Raw genomic sequence first — 23520 nt, 5'->3', positions numbered from 1 at the left:
AGGCTGAAGCTAAGAATATCAAGGATCCTCACAGTGTGGCTGATGAAAGGGAAACCCAAGGAGTGGGAACAGATGTGTGAGAAGAAATACATCTGTGGATCCAGGCTGACTCTGAACTCTGTACCTACTGTAGAGGCCTTCACCCTGCAGGCCATGACAGTCTAGTAGAGATGTCAGGATGATCTTCTTGTGAGAGTCACATTGCTGAGGTGGCAGTGGAGTGAAGAGAAGGCAAAGGGGCACGTTTAGCAGGGCAGGACTCACATGAATGATCAGTTGATTTCCACAAGAGTGTTATTATGTTCCTGTGGCAAAATGCCTGGGTGGGTGGGGGAGCTGGTATTTTGGTTCCCAATTTCAGAGGATACAGTACACCATAGTAGCTGAGATGAGTTTATTAGTAGTAGTGGGGGTATGAGACATCAGCTCATGGGAGATCACAAAGCAGATAACAAGACTAGAAGCAGGGCTGAGCCATCACCTCAAAAGCGTGGCCTGCCTCATCCAGCCAAGGCTCACCACATCCCAAAAGTTCCTCAGCCTCCCAAACAGCGCCACCAGCTGGGGGCTGAAGGTTCAAACACACAAACTCTTAAGGGACAGTTCACATTCACACCATAACAGGTAGTCATGGGGAAAAGTCGGTATTTTCAACAGATGGTGCTGGGACAGTGGGACACCCAGATCTCAGATCGGAGGTGTGTGCAAAACAGCTTTGAGTCCTTGCCTTACACTGTGCAACAGCTCAAAATAAAGCTCAAAATAGACCACAAGGCTAGACCACAGCTTCAACAGTGAACCTTTCGGGAAAGACACACAGGAAAATCTTAATTGGATTTTCAGAAGATTTGAGGGAATTATACTTTGGTTTCTGGGCTGCAATAGCCAAAGCACAGACAGTTCGAGACAAGGAAATAAATTGGACATCATCAAATTAAAAACTTATGTGCATCTACAAGTTGTCAGGAGAGTGAAGAGATAGCCCACCAAACTGAGGAAAGGGTTTTCAAGTCATGCATCTGGTAAGGAATTAGTTCCCATGTTGTAGAAAATACTTCCCCTTTATAAGAAAAGTACAAATAACACATTTCGAAAATGGACAGCAGCTGGACTGTGGGTCAGCAACAGAAGCCCCCGCCTTATTTATCTGGATACTTGGGTTCAGGTCTCATCAGTGAGAAAAAAGAAAAAAAAGTGTTACAGACATTTCACCAATGAAGGTATCAATTACCTAATAAGCTCATAAAGGAGTGCTTATTAAGAAAATGAAAAAGCCAAATTAAAATGACAGTGAGATACTTATAACCTCAAGGATAAATGTTATTTTAAAATATAGAAGATAGAGAATGAGAAATGTTGGGAGGAGGTGCACATATTGATACCTGTGGCCTATGACAATGTAAGAAGGCACTCCCCTTTAGGGTGGTTCCTCAAAGAGTAAAAAGTTCCTGCATCTCATGGTCCATAATGGTTGCCAACTTGAATCAGAGCATCTGTGATCACCAGCAGGAGGTTCCTTGGGTTGTTGGGCCTATTCACTTTCCCTCCTCAAGAACCTAGGGAGACTAAGAAACCTTCATGATATCTCAATAGGTCCCTCAATTCCCCATGTATATGATTATTCTGTTTTTTTTTTCTGTTGCTATAATAAAAATACCCTGACCAAAGCAACTTAAGATAGAGAGGATTTACTTAGCTCACAATTCCAAGGTATAGTCCACCACTGTGGGGAAATCAAAGCAGCAGGAACTTGAAGCAGCTACTCCCATCATATGCATGGTCAAGAGCAAATGAGCAAAGAATTAAGGACCATCAGCATTGAGCTAGGCTTCTCCTTTTGAATCTAGTCCAAAACCTGAAGCCTAGGGAATGGTACAGCCTACAGTGGGTAGGTCCTCCCAAACCAATTAACATAACTAAGATAATTCCTCAGAAACATTCTCAGAGGACCATCTCCTAGGTGATTCTAGACTCTGCCAGCTTGACAACAGAACCAGCATGAGAAGGGAAAACAATTGAGTGAGTGGAGCTTGTTCTATAGTGTAGCTACTTGTAAGCTGCCCATGAGATTCTCTGGCCATGTAGCTGCCTATAATCACTCATGATCGATAAACACATTGGTTCACCAAGATGGACCTGGATGGAATCCTTTCTTTGTTCTGTTGTTGGCCTCTTTATCTGTAATGAATAGACATTTCTTAAGTAAGGCCACCCAGGAAAAGTCACAGGGCACATAGCAATGCTATTCTTAAGTATATACTCAAAAGAATTGAAAGTGGGAACTCAAACATTGGTACACTAAGATTCACAGGACATAGGTGATAGGTACACTATGACAGGCATACAGGTAGATTAAGACCCATATATTGTCATTCACAATAGTCAAAAGAGCAACAACACAGTTGTTCATTTATTATGAACATATAGACAAAAATAATTATGATCTACACTTATACTAGAATAACATTTAGCCTGAAAAGAAGTGAAATTTAAATACAAGCTGTAATCTGAGTGGCCCATGTAGGCATGGTGCAATATGAAATAAGCCAGACACGAGCAGACAAGACTGCATAATCCAGCTACCAGGCAGTTGGAATAGACAGATTCACTGAGATGACAAATGGAGCTGAGGTTCCAGGAGCTGTGGAGCCATTGTTTAATGAGTAAAGCTTCTGTTTGGGATGATGGGAAGGTTCTAGAAATGGGTGACGGTGGTGTCTGCACAATACTGCAAACATACTTAATGTATTAGACTCCACAGATAAATGCTTCAAAAGATGATGGCTACTGTCCCATCCCTTCACAACTCCCATGACTTCCTCTGTACTAGGCTTCATTCCTTCCCATTCCCAAGCATTTGGCTGATATGGAGTTGCCCCTAACCTGGGAAGAAGCCCTGATGGCATGGTCCTCAACTTTCCTAACGCTGTGACCCTATAATACAGGTCCCTAAGCATAGAATCATTTCATTGCTACTTCATAACTGTAATTTTGCTTCTCTTATGAATGATGATGTAGATATCTGATATGCAACTCCAAAGGGGTCGTGACCCACAGGTTGAGAATTGCTGCCTTATAGACTGCATCTGTCCCTGCCAGGTTCTCAGGACATGGTGGAGAGCCCTGACAGGCCCTGTTACTGCAGCCAGCTGCAGTGTTGGTGGGTCTCTTGCAACCAGTAGGGCTTTCATGGTAGAAAGTCCTCCCCACTCACAGAGCATCCTCTTGCCATGTCTTCCCTGAGGTGGGAAACTCTGAACCCACATTTTGCACAATATCATACCTAACGAGCAACCATATGATACTCACCGTGTGCCATCCCATAGCCCAGGTTGCTCAGTGGAAGCAACTGGACCCCTATCCAAATATGGAGGCTATCTTGGGAGAGAGGCACAAAAGCAGTAAGACTATGTCAACATGGTTGACATAGAAACCCCATCCAAACATGGGCAAGGGCATGCCAAGGAAATTCCCTTTGCACAAAATGCTTAGCTGCAAGTGACCTGCAAGCTCCCAGGAGGATGTGTGTACGTGGTATCAATGGGGAGTTCCTTTGCAGTGTAGAAGCCATAAGGAATTTTCCACACTCAGTGTTTAAGATGCACATTTGTTTTTCCTTCCTGTGGCCCTGGTCATAAGCCTGGTTTCTCCAGCTATTTAGAAGAGTTTGTTTCTGAGGACTGAAAAGGGCATCATGTCTACTCAACTCTATGCCCACAGACCCCACAGCCAAAGCGCCCCCTGGTTAGAAAAGTAAGGGCCAAGTACCCAGAAGGAAGGTGGCAGCGTCAAGTCAACTAGATAATAACTCCTCTGTGCATCAAAGCCACCACACTTAGTTCCAGGAAGCTGCAGATTCTTGCTCACCAGCCGTATCAATGAGAAGCCATAGATGCAAATGTTCTGGGGCTGTTCAGGGAAGGTTCTGGGAACTTGGCACCTAGGACAAAATGAACAGTGGACCCAACCCAGAGAAAAAGCAGATGCAAGGAATTTAGAATCCAGATGCCTCACACTGTGACATCTCTAAGTGACAGACCCAGTCACAGGGACAAACCTTATGGCCCCCTGTGAGAGGGAGAGTACCACGTCTTCACACAGCCCAACAGACCTGAGCTGAACCAGCTGGGCACAGGGATGCTGGGGTCCCTGCTCCTGCAGAAGGACCCTATAAACCCTGTGGCTGCTGAGGTGACCCAGATTGGTAGGAAGCTAAGAGAACCCAGGCTGGTAGCACCTCTAATGGGATTGTGACTGTTCCTATCTGAGATGTGGGTTTTGAGCTGGGCTGTTACCTTCAAAAGGCAGGCCAGCTATCAGATGGCCCTGGGAAACTAGAGACCACAGCATATATCCCACATTCTGGTAGGCCCAGCCTATGCCAGGGAGCCCAATGTGTTCCCCCAACCACAGGCACTTGCTGAGGCCCAACAAATTCAGGGTGTGTTGACAAACAGGAATGGGTAACAGCAAATGGCTGACCCTGAGCTCTCTGACTCCTTGAGTCTCTGAACCCTTGAGAGTTCAGTCCTCTGATATAGGGAAGAGGTACAAAAGCCACACATACTACTGAGAATGGTTGTAGTTCTGGAAGCAGCGTAGGCAAGCCCATGAGCATGGGTATTTAGCATGAGGAACACATGAAGCCTTGGTGGCCAGGGGAAGCATGACAGATGGTGGTGTACAAAAACCCACTTGGAAAGATTTCTCACTGCAAATTGTTACAGGATTAAGTTTTTTATTTTATGTTGATGAACTGAACTTCATTTATCTAAAAAGAAAAGTCCAGATACTTTGAAAGATTAAACCCCGTCAGGGTGGACCATATAAGAAAGGGCCCAACCTATTACTTCAGTGCCACACACATGGGGACACTCTTTCCAACAGAGCCAGGAATATGCCCAGTTGCCAGCCCCCCCTCCCCCCGAGATGCCTGGGGTATTCACCACAGGAAGTCTTAGGCTCTCTCCTGGATTGTTCTGGCATTTCTCTTTCACCACAGGGAACCCTGCTATCTCTTCTGTCCATGAGAGAGACAACAGGTGGAATCTATGTCCAGGGAGGCAGGAAGTTTCAGTGATTGCCCTGCCTGTGTGGAAGTGAGGAGCGGGATTCTCTCACCGCCTCTCTCCACACCAGGCCCACGGTTGGCATTCCTGTGGGCCGGCAGCGTGCCCAGCTCCAGGCCACCACAAAGCACCCACACACACACTCCGATCTGCCGTCAGCCGCTGTTTCTGACAGGTGTCCCACTCTCTGCTGCAGATGGTGACCGAAATGGGCCCGTTGGCAGGCAGTGCACGGTGCCACCCCCCTGCACGTGATGATGCGGTCCCTGACATACTGATCAACCCTCACTCTATTCTGAGGCACCTTGCCTCTGGCTGCAGGTGAAGCCAGCATCCTCTTAGAACCCCCACAAGGTTCCAGGGGCCCCCACCTCAGCCTGGGGCCCTTCAGCATTTGATAGTCTGTGAATCTAGTGAGTCCTTGTTCCAGACAGGCCCAGCTCACTATCCATCATGGTAGCAGGACTATGTATGTCTTTGCTGGTACATTTGGTGCAGAGCAGGATGGGATTTCCATAGCTCCCTGGGTATGACTTTGGCCTTGGCCCAGTGAGGCTACAAAGGTTAAGCTGCAGTGGCCCCAGGGCTCCAGATGCAGGGTCTGGGTCACTCCTGGCTCCTTCCATCTGTTATCCTGTGTGGGGTCCTGTGTACGGAAGACACACAAGACTCCCGGGAGCTGTTCCCTAAAGAGGTGAATGGGAGTCTGGTCTTTTGGTAAAATAACAAGATGTGGCCACATCCACAGCTGAAATAGGGATCCAGGAGGAGAAGGGGTCAGAAGGGAAAGTGGCTGCCCTTCCGATGTCCCCTTTCCTGCTGCCTGCCTGCACCTTAAACAGAGAGTTGTGGGCATTGCTGGGGCTCAGCTTTTCTGCCCACATCCCCACAGGGGCCCCGCCTGCCCCATGTTTGGGCTGTTCATTCCAAACACTGAGCTAGCCAAGGCCGCCAGATGAGAGTGACATCTGGCTGAGACCACGGCCAAGTCTCTGCTGCTCTGTCCCTGGCAGGCAAGAGCTATGTTCCCAGTGCCAGGTTCTCAAAGAGGGAGACAGAGAGATGGGGGCAGAATAAAGCTCTGTGCTCCTTACCCAGCCATTTCCCTTCTTCCCTTCGTGATACTTAGTTGGAATCTGGATAGTCAAGGAGTAAACGGCATCCTCCGGAGTGCTGGGGATCATGGGAGTGGTGGAAAGAATCAGAGGTCAACACCAAGTGTGTGCACATATGCATGCACACATACTGTGGACTTATAAAGTACAAAGGATGGTGGGGAGTCGATCAGGCACCCGGAGTGACCAGAATGGGATCTGAATGACACAGCAGAAGCCTGCACTGTCTCCTGTTTTCCCAACACAAGGTCAGACTCTCCTTCTACCCTTCCATGTAAATCTCTGTGGAGTGACAGCCTCTAGCCAGGCTGGAGCTAGAAAAGGAGTCATCCCATGTCCAGGAGGAGAGGCAAGATAGTGTTTCCATCTAGAGGCACTGGCAGAAAGTCTAATACTGATGGTCCAGTCTGGTCTCCTTTGGTCATGGCCGCTTGTCAGCTGTATGACCTTGGGCAAGCAACTGAACCCCTCTAAGTTTCTGTTATCCATCCGGAAAATAAAAGTAAGGCCCACTTGCTGTATTTTGTGAGCTTAAGTAACACCTCAAAGGATAATATTGTCGTTTTAGAAGTGAGCCAAGTCAAGTGTGGAAAGGTTGAGGGACTTGGCCAAAGTCCTGAAAGTAGATAAGGTATCGGGAAAAGGGTTATGGGGTTCCCAGAGAAGCAGCCTTCAGCTCTCTGAGGGTTGGGGCAGCATGGCTCAAGACTTGTGGGCGTCTTCTGTCCTCCGCACTATCCGCCCTGTACCTCTCACACCCCTCTGTCACTTCAGAACAGCCTCAAGCATAAACAGCAGTGTTGTCTTGTCCCCCATTTGTCTGCTTCTGATTTTTGACTTCTGCAAGGTATGTAGGAATTTTCTCTCTCTGTGTAAAATCCATGGTTCAGGCTACTTCTCTGCCACACTAGTGCACCATGAGGTTCACGGACTGGAGAAAGTTCTGGGACTTCTCTCAGGGCTGGGCAAGTTTATGAGTTGTATGTGTGTGCCCTTGAACAGAGGACAAAAACAGAGACCCACATTTCACAGAGCAGAGAATAATGACAAACCCTGAACCTTCACAGTTAAGCTTCCTCAGCCCCCTGTGTCCATCGTCGGTGTTGGGGGGACCCATTTTAGAGCCGTAACATGAACAAGCAAGACTGGCTTAAGGGTGACAGATAGACAAAGGCAGGTAGTGGCTAGAGCTCGGAGGTGTTGGTGGGACTGTGGTAAGGCTTGCATGGGACCGTAATCACAATGCAAGCAGGATAGTGCACAGTGCAGAGCCAGGCCAGCACAGAACAGCACCCCAACCCCAGCTCCGACTTGCTCATTGTAGTTCTTGACTCTAGGAAGCCCAGGATGTGGGGTTTTAGGAGGGCATGAACGGAGATAGTCATTCCAGACCTTGTCCGTCCAGGTTCTCCCTCCAGCTGGATGCTCTGGAACATCCAAGATACATGTGGGTGGGATGGAGCTCTTGGTCAGGTGTCCCCAAAGCTAGCATAGGACATCCAGCCTATTGGCTGTGTGTCCCCAGAGCACCACTAATCTGGATGATGCATGAGAATGGGGCCACTCAACTGAGTGGGATGCAGCTTAAGCTAGCCAGGCTCTTAACTTCCGCCTGCTCAGGGCATAATCTGTTCCTCAAGATTCCCCTGCTGTGGCTTTCTGTGACCTCAGAAAGACCGTAGCATCACAGGGCAGCCTGAAAACTGCTGCCGAAACTGAATCCACGTGATTGCATTTCTTTCTGGGCACAGCCCTGAAAAGAGGGCTTCTCATCCTCCCCACCCCTACCCCTCACAGGAGAGGAAGCCAGGCCTCAAGATCAGTCACCCAAAGGTTATATGATTTGGCCAAGCTCAGGCCAGTTCAAAAGCAACCTCTGTCCATCTGAGGACTGCTGAGGGTGTAATGGGAGATGTTTAACACCTACAGATACACAGTGCTGCAACTGAAATACATCATGCCTTAGCAAGAAGTCTACCGAACACGGATTTTATTGTCTTAGCCGGAAGGCATACCAATTATATGCAAATGCAAATGATGTAATTAGCTTCTGTTCTAGCTCTCTTCTCTGAAGGGATTTCCAGTTCTTCTGAGCGCTGAAGAAAATAACAATTGTGTTTTGGCAAATAGGACTCATTGCCTATTTTGAGTCTTCACCCCTAATACATGCTTTCTTCCCTTCCTCCCTTCTTCCCTTCCTCCCTCCGCCCCTCTCTCCTTCCTCCCTCTTTCTTCCTCTAGAAAACATTTAAATTAAGGTTAAAATTTTTTTAACCTGTCTAGGGGCTAGGCAGACAACTTAGTAAAGGGAGGACCTGAGTCCTATCCCCAGAGCCACATAAGCAGCAGGGAAGGTAGAGAGAGGCGGTTCAACTGGCCAGCCTGCCCAGCCTGCTAGGGGACCTCTGGGTTTAGTTGGAAACCATGTCTCAAAATACGAGGTGGGAAATGGCAGAGAAAGATGGCTAACATCAACCCCAGGTCTCCACAGAACGACACACGAGACACACACAAAAGCATAAGTCAAGTAAATCCCCCAGGCTTCAGTACTAAGAAGCCAAAGCAGCTTGTGTGGAAGTCTGTAAGTCTGACCTACACACACACACACACACACACACACACACACACACACACACACATGCTTTCAGAATCTTCTCGTGATGCCTGTATGGAGTGGGGGTGGGGAGGGGTGCTATTGTCTAAAACAAAGCAGTCATATGTGGATCAGCCGCAGCCTCACATCCAGTCTTGCAGTCAAACAGCCACGTTCTACACATTCTCAGGAGGGACACACATAAGCAGAGGCATCACACTCCCACACCGCTGGCTTCCTCAGCTCTCCAACAGGCCAACCAAGCTGCCTTTCTCTTGCTTTTCTGGTCATCTATATTCTCAGCCATGCAAGGCTGGAGGCTCAGCCAGAGCAGCTATACATCTTCAGTGCATTTTCTCTTATCGCTCATGTATTAATTGACAGTCCTATTTTTAGTTTCCTTGGGTAATGATTTAAAGGCCCAGCATTTCATTCTGGGACCTGGCCAGTGCAGTGTGAAGTTATTCAGATCACAGCTCATGGGGGAATCGCTGTGTGCAAGCTGGCCAGCCTGTTGCGATGGGCAGATGGACCCTCGCCCAGGGCAGAGGAAGTCTCAAGGGAGATTTTAATTCCTTAATACTGAAACAAGCACAATTTTTATTGTCTTAATCAGTGAATAAAAAAAAACCCAATTAAATGGCCAGTTTCAATTTTATTTTCACTTGGCAGAAGAGAATTTTAAGAACACATTGCTATTGAATGCTGGTTCTGTGTGTTCCAGAAGAGTGTGCCAGTCGTCCTGCAGATAGGGAGCTGTATCACTGTTAACTGAAGCATTTATCACCAGATCTGGGTGCTTTCCTCTGGACTTGGCCTTCATTGTGTTCCATATCTGCTGCACAGAACTGCCCACTTGAAATTGCTGCATAAACCTCCAAATAGAGGCTGCTTTCTTTCAGAATCCAGGACACTTTAAGCACTGGGTGTGCTGAGTAACGTTTTGATTCTTAATGAAGGAGAGATTTGCTGATAACAACGAGCAGCCTATATAAACATAGAATGGCACATTTTGATAGCTTATGGGAGCGTATGATTGGTTTTCCACTCAGAAATCCTTGTGTATTTCTTAATTTAATCTCTAAGCCACATCTATTAAAATACCAAGTTTCTAAGTTTCTGGGGCTATAAACTAGTCAAGTCCAGTTCCCTAGCACCGTGAGTAATATCTGAAAAAAGGCACAGAAAAAAATTTCCTGATTAACGAAAGCACTCTCCCTCTCTGTCTGTCTGTCTGTCTGTCTGTCTGTCTGTCTGTCTCTCTCTCTCTCTCTCTCTCTCTCTCTCTCTCTCTCTCTCTCTCTGTGTGTGTGCAAATAGATGCATATATAGATAAAGATATTATTCACAGTAGACACACTGTGTTGTAGATAGAGAAGCAGGGAGCACAGTGGGACCACACTAGAGTCTTAGGGAGCAGATGTTATGTATGGCTATCAAAATACAACTTTAGAATATACCTGGAGTTATCAGAAGACCAACAATGAGAACCAACCAGTAGTTAAGAAATGGATGAAAGCTAGATATGTGGGTACATGCCTTTAACCCTGGCAGAGGCAAGTGGACTCCTAAGTTCAAAGCCTAGTCCAAGACAACCAAGGCTACACAGAGAAAACCTGTTTTGAGAAAAAGAAAGACGGGGTGGGGAGCTGGAGAGATACCTCAAAACAGGGCCTGAGTTTAATCCCCAGAACCCACATTAAAACAGCTAGACATGGTGTTGACGTGTAATATCAGCAATGGGGAAGCAGGCAGGCAGATACCTAGGTCTCCCTGCCTAGCCAGCCTAGCCTGCTTGGTCAGTTCCAGACCAATAAGAAAACCCTGTCTCTTAAACTGAAGAAAAAAAAAGTAGAGAGAGCCTGAAGAATGGCCCCCAAGGCTATCCTCTGACTTCTAGACGAATGTACATACACATGCACATATGCACCTGTACACACACATGCATCCACCCACGCACAAATACTGGAATATATACCTAACCTAAGAAGGTATACAGAGGGCAAATAGTAAAAATTAAAATGTATCCAAATCATTATTAAGAAAACAAAAGCTAAAGCTAACTTGGTGTTCCATGTCTTCCAGTTAGGATGAAAAAGTTACAAATTCTGACAATTCCCAGGGCAAGAATGGAGAGAGCCAGGAGCCTCTCAAACATCTTAGGTGAGATGTCCAAACTGGTACCACCGATTGGGAAAACCACTGTGAAATTGTTTTACTAGCTGAACACACCTTAACGTCATGAGACTCAGCAGACCCACGCCTATGTCTTTACCCAAGAGTGACAGGACTTGTGCTCTTAACTACACCTGGCAAACATTTTTTATAAGAACTCCCCAAACTAGAGAGGACAGAAATGAGCACGCAACCCAAAAGCACAGACGTCTAAAGAGGCACTGCTCGAGTTCAGGAAAGAGCACCAGGAGCACAGTTCTTTGGCGTGCTGTGTGCTTTTGCATTGAAGACATTGGAAGGTGTGGATGCTGCCTCAGAATCAAGGACTCGCTAACCTTCTTTTGTCCCCACCCCAGGCACCCAGGGAGGGGCTGTCTCTGAAGTTCCCTCACCAGAGGGAGGAAAGTTCTTGCAAAAGAAATGTCATTCTCTTAAGCCCCCGTTCCTAGGAATCTCATCAAAGAACAGGAAAGATTAGCCACTGGCAAAGAGACTCAAAGTCCCCAGCCCAGACAGACTTTGATCTGTTCTTCTGAGGGAGTCTCTGGGAGGTCACCCAAAGACTTTATCTCAGTCAGAAGTTAACTTTGTTCCAGGTACAATTCTGTCCCTCACCATGCTCTAACCTGCCTTCCCCAGGAGAGGAACTTTGTCCCAGGCCATTGTGTGCTCTTTGGGTTGTATTGTTTCTCCTAAAAATCGTTTACTAGCCCTCCAAGATACTCAACACCCAACTCTTGCAGCTCCATTTCCCTTGAGGAAGAGACTCTACACTTGCTCTTTTGTGCCTTCCTGTTGAGTTCTTGCCTTGTATCACGTCCACGTGCATGCGGATGGAACCCATTCACCTCCCTCTCCTGATGCAATGCTTACTGTCAGTGGAGGGCGCTTTCCCCTTGACACTATGACTCAGGACCCCAAGCCAAGGAAAGAGCAGAAGAGATGGTAGAGTGGAAACTACTCTAACATGGACAGCACCTGTGCTCCAACACACAAAGAGAAAGTCCACAGAGGTAGAGGCTCATGGCTTCTAAGAACATAAGCAGAGACCAGCCATGAGTGCCAACTCAATAGTGTCATTGACATAAACCATAAGGAGTCACTACACAGTGACCTGAATTTGGAGTTCTTGGATTGTATGTTTGTTAGTTGCTTTTGTTGTTGTGGCCATTGACCAAATACCTGACCAGAAGCAAGTTCAAGAAGGAGGGGTTTATTCTGGCTACAGTTCCAGAGGATAGTACCCACGGTCCACCATGATGCGGAAGGAAGTTGTGACAATAGGAGCAGGAGGCAGCTGATCGTATTACATCCAAAATCAGATATAAAAACAGTGAACAGGAAGTGGGCCTGGGTGGGCTAAACTCAAGACCTACCCTCAGTGACTCACTTCCTCCTGTCAAGCTCCACTGTCTGAAGGATTCATAACCATCTCAAATTATCCCTCCTGCTGAAGACCAAGTGTTCAAACACTTCACATTCAGAGCACAATACATGGCTCCAAATGTCCACTTCTCAGAAGACATTTATAAGACCAAAAAAGAAAAAAGAAAAGAAAAGAAAATGAAGTAGAACTTACTACATATGACTTTAACTTGACTATTATAAGCATACTAAAACAAAACAGCAGAAGCCAAGTCTGAAGTTAAAGGAAAATATGGAAACAATATCTCATGAAAAAGATATTTCAGTAAGAGACAAAATTTAAAGCAACTGGTGGTGCACCCCTTTAATCCTAACACTGAAGAGGCAGAGGCAGGCAGATCTCTGTAAGTTCAAGGCCAACCTGGTCTACATAGTGAATTCTAAGACAGCAAGGGTGGTACATTGAGACCCTGTCTCAAAAGTAAAGTGAAAAAATTATAAATCAGAAGACCAAGTCGACATTTTGGAAGTAAGCAGAAACAGGTTAACCATCCAAGCTTCAACCTTAAATGAAAAACATCTCTAGAGGGAGAGGCCGAGTCGGCAAAAGAAATAGAATGAATTTGAAGATAAGTCAACAGACATTTTCTAGTCCGGGAGGCATTAAGAAGCAAGAATGGACAAAAGATGCTTATACAACTCTAATAGCCAGCTTCCCATTGCTGTGACACAATACCAGAGAGTCCAGTTAAAACACTGCTTATTCTGGTAAATGGTTTCAGAGTTGTCAGTTGAATTTGGTGGGTCTGTTGCTTTGGGCCTCTTGCACATGGTGTCCAGGAAGCAAAAATATAAAGGAAGAAGTTGGGGTCATAACTGTCCTTTCCAGGGTACTCTGCCAATCACCTGAGTTCCTCACAATAGATTCCACTTTTCTAATGGCTTCACCTGGTTCATAGCCCCCTAGGCTGGGGACCAGGTCTTCAGCAGAAGATCTTTTGGAGACTATTCAAGATGCAAACGTAGCAATACTAATTGCTGGACTGTAAGCTTTAGGGCTCTGGAAGACACGAGGTCAAAGAAAGAAGGTTGAAGAGGGTTTCTCCAAGTTTTGCTGTCTCATTTCACACTTGAGGACAACAAAGACTCCAGCGGGTAGCAGCAACCAACCAATGCTTGTATAACAACTGGACACAGAATCTATAACTATTCTGTGACCCGAGGCTCTTCTCACTTTACGGCAGATGTTCTTAATCCCAAGGAGGCCCCCAAGGTCTGGGAACAACCAACATAGTTGGCCACTCTGTACTGTACAAGTTGGGACCAGTCTTGGAGTTGCCGAGATTCTAACGTGAGTGGGACGCAGCACCCAGAAAAGCTCCAGGCTTTGTGGAACGCAATGCTCTGAGCTCCAGCAGCTGCCATGTTGCTTTGAGTCCTTTTCTATTCAGTCTCTTGGGATGAAGGATCTTTCTTTTTAATGAAATCTGCATTTCATCCCCAAGGTGAAAACCAGTGTCCTTGGCTCTTCTGAGAAAATGAGAAGTGGTTTCTTTTGTGAAATGAATGCTAGGAACACGCAAAAACAGAGGTTGTTCTTAATTGACTGCAGATATGGAAAAGCAGATCATAACCCCTAAAGATATATAAAGCAGGAGGTGGGGTAGGGAGGTGAGGGAGGCAAGGAGGGAGGGATGGGGAGAGGGAGAGAAGGAGAGGGAGGGAGGACAGGGAGAGGGAGGGGACAGGGAGAGGGAGGGGGACAGGGAGAGGGAGGGAGAGGGAGAGGGGTTTCTCATGCAACTGAAAGCCACAAAAGGAAACTTCACTCAAAGACAAGGTCATTTGAATTTCTTGTGACCACCAGCAGATGTCAATGACAAGATCGAATCCAGAGGGGTTCTCCAGCCTTGATCCAGTGATTGATGCGAGGAGTTAGAAGTGGGATGCACAGCCTGTAACATCAGCCATGTGACTATGAGCCTTGACCTCTTGCATCCAGCAGAAGGTCACTAGTCAGTCAGTGCCTGGACAGTAGGGAAGGGACTTGGATCCTCTTGGTCCCCCAGGAAGATTTGGCACTTAGAAGATGTGAGGAGATATAGCCCTGGGAAACATGAAAGGGCCACCCCCTTCCTCTGGGTCCCCACTTTAGTTCAGTCACTTATAAACCTCGCTGCAGATAAACAGGGGAGCCTCAGAGGCGCTTGCCACCTTTGCCTACATTCAAGTGTCCCTTTGCCCCCATGGCCACTGTGCTGTAGAGAGGTGGGCAAACTGAGCACAGAGCTGGGCACTCAGATGGACATGTGGAAGTAAACCATCAGATATCCCACCTCTGCTTCTCCATCTGCATCTCCTCCTGCTTCTACACTCCCGGGCCTTCTCTCCCGGGGTTCCTGGATCAACCCCTTTCCTGTTCATCCCTGACAGCCCAGGACTTGCCTTCCTCTCTCTCCAGACCTTCCAGAACACGACAAACACACGATTCCCCCCTCTTCGTTGCCTTTGATCGTAACATTCTCCTTATGTGGGGAGGCCTTCATGCCTTCAGGGCAGCTCTATGAACACCCAAGTCCAGTCCTACTTGTATGACACATTCTCCAACCTGGATGACCCTCTCCCACCTCCACACCCACATAGGAAGTTCTTTGTACCTCAACAATTTGGGATTTTTCGTAGATATCTCTGGTCACAGGACTCTTGCCTGGTGCACAGGTGACCCCAGGGATGGGGTGGAGCCCTAGAGAATGCTGTGGGAGCCATCCTGGGAAGAGTTATGAACTGGCCCCAGCAAGCTCTCAGATCTCTACCACTCCTGTTTTGCCTCACTCTAGCTAATAAAAGGTACTCTTCTCAGGTTGTCCCTGCCAAGTGGGCCCCATTGGGTTATTTCTCTGCATATCTGTGTGCATGTGTGTGCTGGTGTAAATGTGGAAACTACAGGAGACACTTGGGTACTGCTTCTTGGGTGCCATCCACTTTGGGTTTTGAGACAGTCTCCCACTGTCCTGGAGCTCACCAAGTAGACTTGGCTGGCCAGCCAATGAACTCCGGGGCTCCATCTGTCTCTACCTCCTCGGTCCCTGCATTGAAAGTACAGGCACGACTCTGGCCTTTTTCATGTGAGTTCAGGGGTCACACTCGGGCCCACATGCTTATGTGACAGGCACTTTACCAACTGAGCCATCTGCCCGCCCCCACCCCCACCCCACTCCGGTGATCTTTTTTGAATGCAGGTTCCAATTCAGTAGATCTGGCTGAGACACAGATGTAGGTTTTGACTGAGCTGTGGCCATAGTCCACCAGTGCTTCAGATCTTCACTGGCCAAGCCAACAGCTGTGGTCCTCCCACCCTCCCCTCTGCAGGGACAGAGCTCAGCCACCCTCCCTTCTACAGGGACAGAGCTCAGCCTGTAGTACCTTCCACTTTGCTTTGCAAGTCAGGGGTTGGGAAGACCTTGAGAATCACATCATGGGTGCAGAGGCCAGAGGAATAGCTATGGAAGCCATTTAACTGTGTGGTAGACCTGAAGAAGCAGGGAAGGGCACCACCCCAGAACACAGCATGTTCTCTCAGAAGCCAAGTTCTCTGATGGGGAACTATCGTTTGCATAGGCGGGCCTTAGGTTTAAGACAGAATTAGAGGTAAGCGTGCCACCTCCCTTTCTGCTTTCCCTGAGGGTCTCAAGGCAGAGACAGGCTGGTGCACTATAACTCAGCCTTGTGAGGGTATCAGCTGTCTCCTGTCATGAACCGTGATCCTGGGAACCTGTCCTTCTTGTATGTGCCATGGCAATGCTTGACTCACGGGTACAGCACCATCCATCCTTCCAGTGTCCTCCCTGTTCTTCCCAGGCAGTCACCGCTCCTATGCCTGGGCCACACTGGTAGACAAGCCTACTCTCTAGCTGGTTGGCCTTCCTGCTCTGTGCTACACAGTACCACGCACATGCAGACCCCTCTGCTCAGCTCAGAATGGAAAATGGCTGCTTGTCTTGTTTCTAGTAGTTTTTTTATGAAAAGGCATTCCAATCACTTTAGAACCTCCAGACATTTTTTTCTCCTCTGTGTGTGGCATATGCATGAGTTCCACATATGCAGTGTTATGTATGCATGTGTGTGGAGGCTGAAGTTAACATGCAATCAGTTCTTCAGTCACTCTCCACTGAGTCTATTTCAGTCACTATTCATTGAAACAGAGTCTTCCAGTTGAACCTAGAACTTGGCACTCAGCTACTCTGGTCAGCCGCTTTGCTCCTGGACCCCCCTGCCTCTTCCTCCCTTGTGTTAGCATTACAGCTGGCTCTGTGGTCCTCATGCTTATGTGACATCCTTTATCCACTGCTCCATCTCCCCATCCTGATCCCCAGACAGTTTGATGTGTGGCATTCTGGTCACCTGGAAGCTGCCCGGAGACTAATACCATTGACAGGGGCACGGGCTAAGCTTAAGCCTATGTGTTCATACCTGTGTGTATATGTGAATCAGTCTCTCTCTCTCTCTCTCTCTCTCTCTCTCTCTCTCTCTCTCTCTCTCGTTTTGTGTGTGTGTGTGTGTGTATGTCTGCCTGTGTATTTCTGTGTCTCTGCCTCTTTGTGTGTGTGAGAGTATGTATATGTCTGTGTGTGACTGTGTGTGTCTGTGTGTGTGTGTTTATGTGTGTGCTTGTGTATTTCTGTGCCTGTGTATTTCTGTGTCTCCATCTCCATCTCTGTCTCCCTCTCCCTTTCTCTCTCCTTTCCTCCTTTCCTCCCCCACTCCCCCATGTGGGAGTTATGTATCTATATCCCCCATGTGTGACTGTGTGTTTCTGTGTCTCTGTATCTGTGTGTGTGTGTCAATGTGTGTTTGTGTGTGTGTGTGTGAAGACACACTATAGCAAAGAATTCGTTAGAACTAGATCCAAAAGGAAATTAAGCAGTCTCTAGATTCAGAAGCAGTCAAGCATCGTCCCTGGTACAAGCTCCCTGTGCCACTAGAGGGCAGTCTGAAGAATCGACCTCCACCCCTCCCCTGTCCTGAGGGACCTTTCCCCCTAAGGCAAGAGAAGCCAGCCTCCTAGAAGTCAGACCCCAGTTTTCTGTGGATCCTGCGGATCCCAAGTTTAACTTCTGTTATAGAAAACTGATTTCATGCCATTAACATGTTTAAGTGAACACTGATTAAATACACAGATACATTTTACAAATAACGACATAAATAAAAATCTAACACTTAAATTCTTTTGGTGGGTAGAGATGGGGTTTGGAATAAAATTAATGTTACTTTCAATAACAGAGGGTGAGGAAATTTGAATTATAGGTACCTCCCCCCACCCTTCATGGCGAGTTTCCTTATTGCTAATGTGTCCGCTTCTCTTCATAAGCTTCTCAGACTGGGATCAGGACCAGGGTCAGAGTTGGCTCTGGGGCCAGACATATTTCTCGCTGGCCCTGCTGCCACTCCACCTGGCCTGAGCTGAGGGGTCCCTGGCCCACTTTCCCAGGGATGGAGGGGCATGTGGTTTCCATGCCGTGCACCAGGTCTACTGGGCACTTGGGGGATGTCGGTGACTAATGACGAACTTATTAGAGCATTTGCAGTAAGCAGAATGCCATATTTATTTGTTAATTTTATTAAAAGAATGGATTTCCCCAGGCAGGCCTTGAAGGTCAGATGGGCCCACTGTGCCCCTGCTGGACACTTCCTTACATCTGTGGTGTTCACAGGTGCGGCTGGGCTGAGGCCATCTGTCTGGGCCTGAGGTCACTGGGCTCTGGAGGAAGGCCGCTCTCCACCCCACAGTTGCTTGCTCATAGGGTCTCTTCAGACACAAAAGAGGGACATATATGGAGGGTCAGCGGGGACTCCTTCAGGAGGGTGGGGGTGGGGGAAGACTTGGCAGGGTGCACACTTCCTGTGCCTGCTAATGCCTTCCCAGGAGAGCAGTGAGCCTGGCGCAGTGCCCACTGGACAGAGAGAAGCTTTCCTCAGTGGGATCTGCAAAAGAAGGAAGGCCTGCGAGGCTCCCTGGGTCACGTCAGAGAAAGGAAAGAAAAGGGTTAGAACAAAAGTAGGGCTGATTCCTTCTTCTAGGGGACCTAGAAATCTCCAGAGCCAAGTGTCACCCCAACCTGGGTTCTTAAAGTGATATCCTTCCCATACATTTATGCATACGTTAAAAAAAAAAAAACCCAATACTGGAAAGAGAGGAGAGGAGGGAAGGGGAGGGAAGGAAGGTAGAGAGAGGTGATGAGAGGGGGGAGGGAAGGGGAGGAGAGAGAGAGAGAGGGAGAGAGAGAGAGAGAAAGGGAGGGGAGGGGAGGAGAGGAGAGAGGAAGAGGGAGGGAGGGAGAGAGGAGAGGAGGAGAGGAGGGGAGGGGGGAGGGGAGGGGAGGGGAGGGGAGGGGAGGGGAGGGGAGGGGAGGGGAGGGGAGGGGAGGGGAGGGGAGGGGAGGGGAGGGGAGGGGAGGGGAGAGGAGAGGAGAGGAGAGGAGAGGAGAGGAGAGGAGAGGAGAGGAGAGGAGAGGAGAGGAGAGAGAGAGGGGGGAGAGAGAAAGAGATACAGAGATGGGGAGAAAGTGGAGGTAGAGGGAGAGAGGAAAGTAGAAGAGAAAGAGTGGGAAGAGGGAGGAGGGGAGAAAGAGAGGAGAGAGAGAAAGAGAGAGAGAAAAAACAAAGACACAAAACCCTTGAACTCTTGAGATTCTGAGACACTGTTTTGAAGTCAGCAAGATGGGAGGTGGGAAGGGAATGGTCCAGCCAGCCGGCACTCTCCTCCGGAAGGACTGGTCCTGGCAGAGGCCTGTGGCCAAGGAAGAGGCACCTGGTGAACCAGGCTGGGGCTGCCTGCCTGCAAGTCAGAAACAGGGGTCTGTCCAGCACAGGAACCTTATGCCTGGCAGATCTGAGCCAACCTCATCAGTCTTCCTTCCCAGAACCCATTTCAGTGCCAAGGGGTGACTAGTAGGGCCTGAAAGAAGAGCCAGTCTCCTAGGCTGGGTGGGGTTCAAGAAAAGAAAAGAAAAAAAAGAAAAAAGAAAAAAGAAAAAAGTCTGTCTCATGAGTTTCCTATGGCTTCCAAAGAGGTTTTATGAGTGAAGTTTCTGCCATCTTGTGGCCAAGACTGGTACTGCCTGAATCCCAGCTCTGCTGCCTCCCCCTGCTCCCTAGTACTGCCCAGTTGTTCCCTGGGTGGAAAGGGCAGCCTCTGAGGAAAGGAGGGTTCAGAGAGGCCTCTACCCACATTCCAGCCTCGAGGAGCTTCTGGAAGGTCCCAAGAATGGGGTTGCCTCTCATCCATACAAGGACTATCGTTTGTGAAAGAGAGGATATGGGTGGGCCATATAGGAGGAGAAGCCAGGCCCTGTCCACCTTCCCAAGAGCCAAAGGAGGCAAAGGGTAGACACCTGGGTGACCTGGGAAGGGAAGAAGGAAGCAGAGGACTTACTTACCCCCTTGACCCTAGGGTGGCAGTGTAGCTGAGGTTAAAACAGGAGTCCCCTTCCCAGAGCGTGAGACCCACATAGACAGGTTCAAAGGAGGGCGACACCCTTTAAGCAGATGCCCCTAGAACGAGAGTGCTGTCTGAGGGCAAAGGTGTGTGCACCTCTGGGCAGAGACCAGGAAGGTGTGAATGCCACTCACTTCAGCCTTTGTCTCAAGTGTGTAGACCCAGCCACAGGAGGCAGAGCCATTGTGATCACAGAGCTCTCATCTCCTTTGCTTTGTCCTGGATCAAGAATGCCAAACGCTGACCTGACTTTTTCTTTCTGCAAGCTCCCTGCCACCTGAAGCAGATAGTACGTACTTTCATGGCGTGGAGCTGCTCTTTACCGGAACATTCTATCCTCCATACCTCCACCCGGTGTCCCAGAGCCAGCTGCACCTTCAGGGGCTGGTGATGATTTGATGGCCCCGGTTACTACGGCACTCCCAGGACATGCCCACCCTTTTTGTAGTGAGGTTGCCCCAACTGATGGAGCCACGCCAGCAGATTCTGGCCCAAGTCTTCATCCTCCTGAGGTTCCCTTTCCCTGAAAACTCTGGTACCAGATGGTGAGCTAGCCGGGGTTCCACCATGGAGCAGAGAACTTTCAAGGTGTTTCAGAGATGAAGTTTGCAGAGAGAACCGGGTGTTCACAGACTCCTTTGAAGGGCACTTAGGGCAGAGGCCTAGAAAAGCAGTAGACTCTGACAATATAGGGTCATCCCCAAACCACAAAAACATATTGCCACAAGGCCTCAATTGCCCGCAGCCCAGGAACAAAAGACCCCAGAGGTGACCAGGGGGGACTGAGGCAGAGTCTTACAGGCGCCTGTATCCATCCTCGTGACTGAGCCTCTCAAATCTCAGCCCTCCTTTGTGTCTGCCACTAAATTCCACTTTGGTGTCTCCAATGAGTGGGGCAGAAAATGGGTGAGTGCTGGTACTAGAACCTGAGCAGTGTGGTATCCAGGCATCAGGCCACACACGTACATCAGACACATGATCTCACATACAGTTTTTATATGGTTGGGGACAGTAAAACTTTTCACTGGTGGCTGCTACGAGACAGATATTAACACTTGAAAGTCTTTGCCTAGAGTCTGGCATATAGTAAACCCTCAACAATTGCTTGCCTACCAAAAACAAAAAATCTATGGCTCCTCTGTGTTGTGTGGTCCGACTGGACATTGATCCTCAGTCTTTCCGGGCAGGCTCGGCCTTAATGCGGCAAATCTCCCTCCTAGTTAAGAGGGCTGAGTAGGGAGAGCCTGAAGCAGTGAGCGGCACTGAGCATAGAGGTGAGATCTGCTGACTGGCAGATTTGAGGGTCCGGCTCATCTCAACTGTAGCCCAGCCAGCGCCCTCATCAATGCGCAGGCTCACTGCTCCAAACTCAGCTCTCAGAGTGAGCTTCTAATGCCGTATGTTCGAACACTTCAGGGCAACTGACAATAAAATAGACTGAGAACACAGCTGAAATCCAAAAGGGAAAAAGGCAAGGCTGCGCTCCACAGGGAGCCATGTCTGTTTCCTAATCTGTCTCCTGCCCCAAATAGCTCCGCTCTCCTTCCCCGATTTGTGTTGACGTGTTTCTTGTCTGTGGAAGCAGATGCCACCAAGACATAAACTAGGTCACAGAGGACTATGATGGCCCCACACAGGCCCATAGGCCATGTCCTCCTCTGACTTGAATGTCCAGGTTCCGGGCTCAGAGCTCAGAGCACAGACTCCAGGATCCACAGAATGCAGCCCTTCATGTGAAGTGGGAGTGGGCGGGGCTTGTCCCCCAGCTTGGCACAGAGCCCCTGGCTTGCCTGGCTTTCTGGTCCTCTTTCCTCGTGGACAACCAGAGAACCACAGGGCTCTGCTGCTGCCCTGGAGGAGGTTTGGAGCTGCCTGTCAGCTCTGTCATGCTGGACGGAACATGAATTATACAAACAAACACTTGACTCCTAGGCTCTAAAGCAGGAGGTCAGGGCACTCGCTCTGCCATGCCTGACAGCCTGAGTTCAGTCATCAGAATCTCCATGGTAGGAAGAGAACACTGACTTTCACAAGTTGTGCATGCATGCCACACACACACACACACACACACACGTATACAAATAAATAAATGAACGTAATAAAAAGAAAATGGTTTTAAGTCTGATGTACATCCAGTTTCAAGCCCCAGCCCACCCAGGCAGATTGATAAGTACCCATCTAGAATGATCCAGCAGTAAGGGGTCGAGCCAGCACATGACCTAAGCCATGTGTCCCCTGCTGGCCCCGCTCCCTCCTTCTCAAAGAGTCCTGTGTCCAGCACTGGGTCCTGAGGTTTCTCTTCCTCTCTCCACAGGTTCTTTCAAAGCATGACTTTGGCCCCATCACCACTGACATCCGAGAGGGACAAGTGTTCTACTATGCCGAAGACTACCACCAGCAGTACCTGAGCAAGAACCCAGACGGCTACTGTGGCCTCGGGGGTACTGGGGTTTCCTGCCCGATGGCCATTAAAAAATAATTTCTCTCCGAGAAGCTGTCCCTGTAGGTTCCATTAACACCATGATTGTTGGATGGAGTGGCACCACTGTGATTCACATCTGTCACTTTATGCAAAGCACACACACCACATGGGCCTTTACATGAATCTGGTTGTTATTGGGGTTTGATTTCCAGAGAGGAGGATGACAAAGTGATACACGGTAATCTGCCTTCTGATCAGTCTGGGTGGGGACAGATCATGACATTTTAGTGGATTGTTTGGATCTGCTCGGACTGGAGGGATGCTGAGGGTTCTGAAGCAGGGGGATGGCCAGGAGAGCACAGGGTACTGGGACCCCTTGGTCTGTGCTGACATACCTCACCCACTTCCCTGCCCTCGGGTGCCTAATTCATTAGTGTCTACAGATCCCATGAATCATTTGCCAAATCGCTTTGCTCTGCTGGCTCTAGACGTGTATTAGGGGTCTCTCTCCCCCTCCATCCTCTCTGTGCAGAGAAAAGACATGAGTGACCTTAATGAATTCTAACATTCTGCTTACAGCTATGATAAAGCTTGTTCTAATAAAAATCTGCAGTTTGGTAATAGCAACCGCCTGCTGTGAGTCTGTCTTCCCTTGTTCGGGAAGGATATTTAGAAGTATCGCAAAGCCAAGTTAAGAGCTCAAGAGGAAACAACAACTACAACAAGCCCTCCTGGTTATTTTTCCATAAATGGAAAATATGATTAAAAGTTTTGGCAAGTGGGCACACCCCTGGCTCTCTATGGCTTTAGTAATGAATAGTTGTTTTCAGGGTGCCTGTAACATGTCACATCGAGGACAATCGAACTTAGAACAGATACCTTCAGTCTTTGCCCTTGAAAAGAAGAACATTCTCTTTCAGACAAGAAACCATAGCCATGTAAACAAATGGGTAGGTAAACTAACTTCAGGTCCTGATGCAGGATGGAGAGATGCATAGGAAAGGTGATGGCTCTGGGACCACGGAGCTGTGCGCAGGGTCATCTCAGCTGGTGGTTTCACCACAGTCCCCATAAGGTGGCAAATGGCAAGGTGGAATGGCTTACCAAATAAAGCAATCTGCCGGTGAGTGTGTGCCAGGAAAACACACACACACACACACACACACACACACACACACAGAGCTCAGAAGCAATCACCCTGTATGCTTCAGCTAAAAGAAGAAAAGGGTTTCTAGACCAGAAGTACAAGTGGTCATGGCAGGATTGGAGAAACTGAAAGGCCCTCC

General features: G+C 48.4%; 1 protein-coding gene across 2 annotated transcripts in view; it reads left to right on the top strand.

Annotated features, from left to right (window-relative positions):
- The window catches only part of Msra (methionine sulfoxide reductase A), a 324019-nt gene extending 301158 nt beyond the window's left edge, over nt 1-22861 (top strand). For both annotated transcript variants that reach the window (XM_021182154.3, XM_029468781.2), the window contains exon 6: nt 22127-22861. In XM_021182154.3, coding sequence (XP_021037813.1) covers nt 22127-22291 — 165 coding nt within the window. In that variant the 3' untranslated portion in view covers nt 22292-22861. The remainder of the gene's footprint in view (nt 1-22126) is intronic.
- The last annotated feature ends 659 nt before the right edge of the window (nt 22862-23520 follow it).

Source organism: Mus caroli, unplaced genomic scaffold (assembly GCF_978045245.1).
Source record: "Mus caroli unplaced genomic scaffold, Mus_caroli_1 scaffold_12, whole genome shotgun sequence".
Lineage (NCBI taxonomy): Eukaryota > Metazoa > Chordata > Mammalia > Rodentia > Muridae > Mus > Mus caroli.
This window is presented reverse-complemented; position numbering and strand designations above follow the sequence as displayed.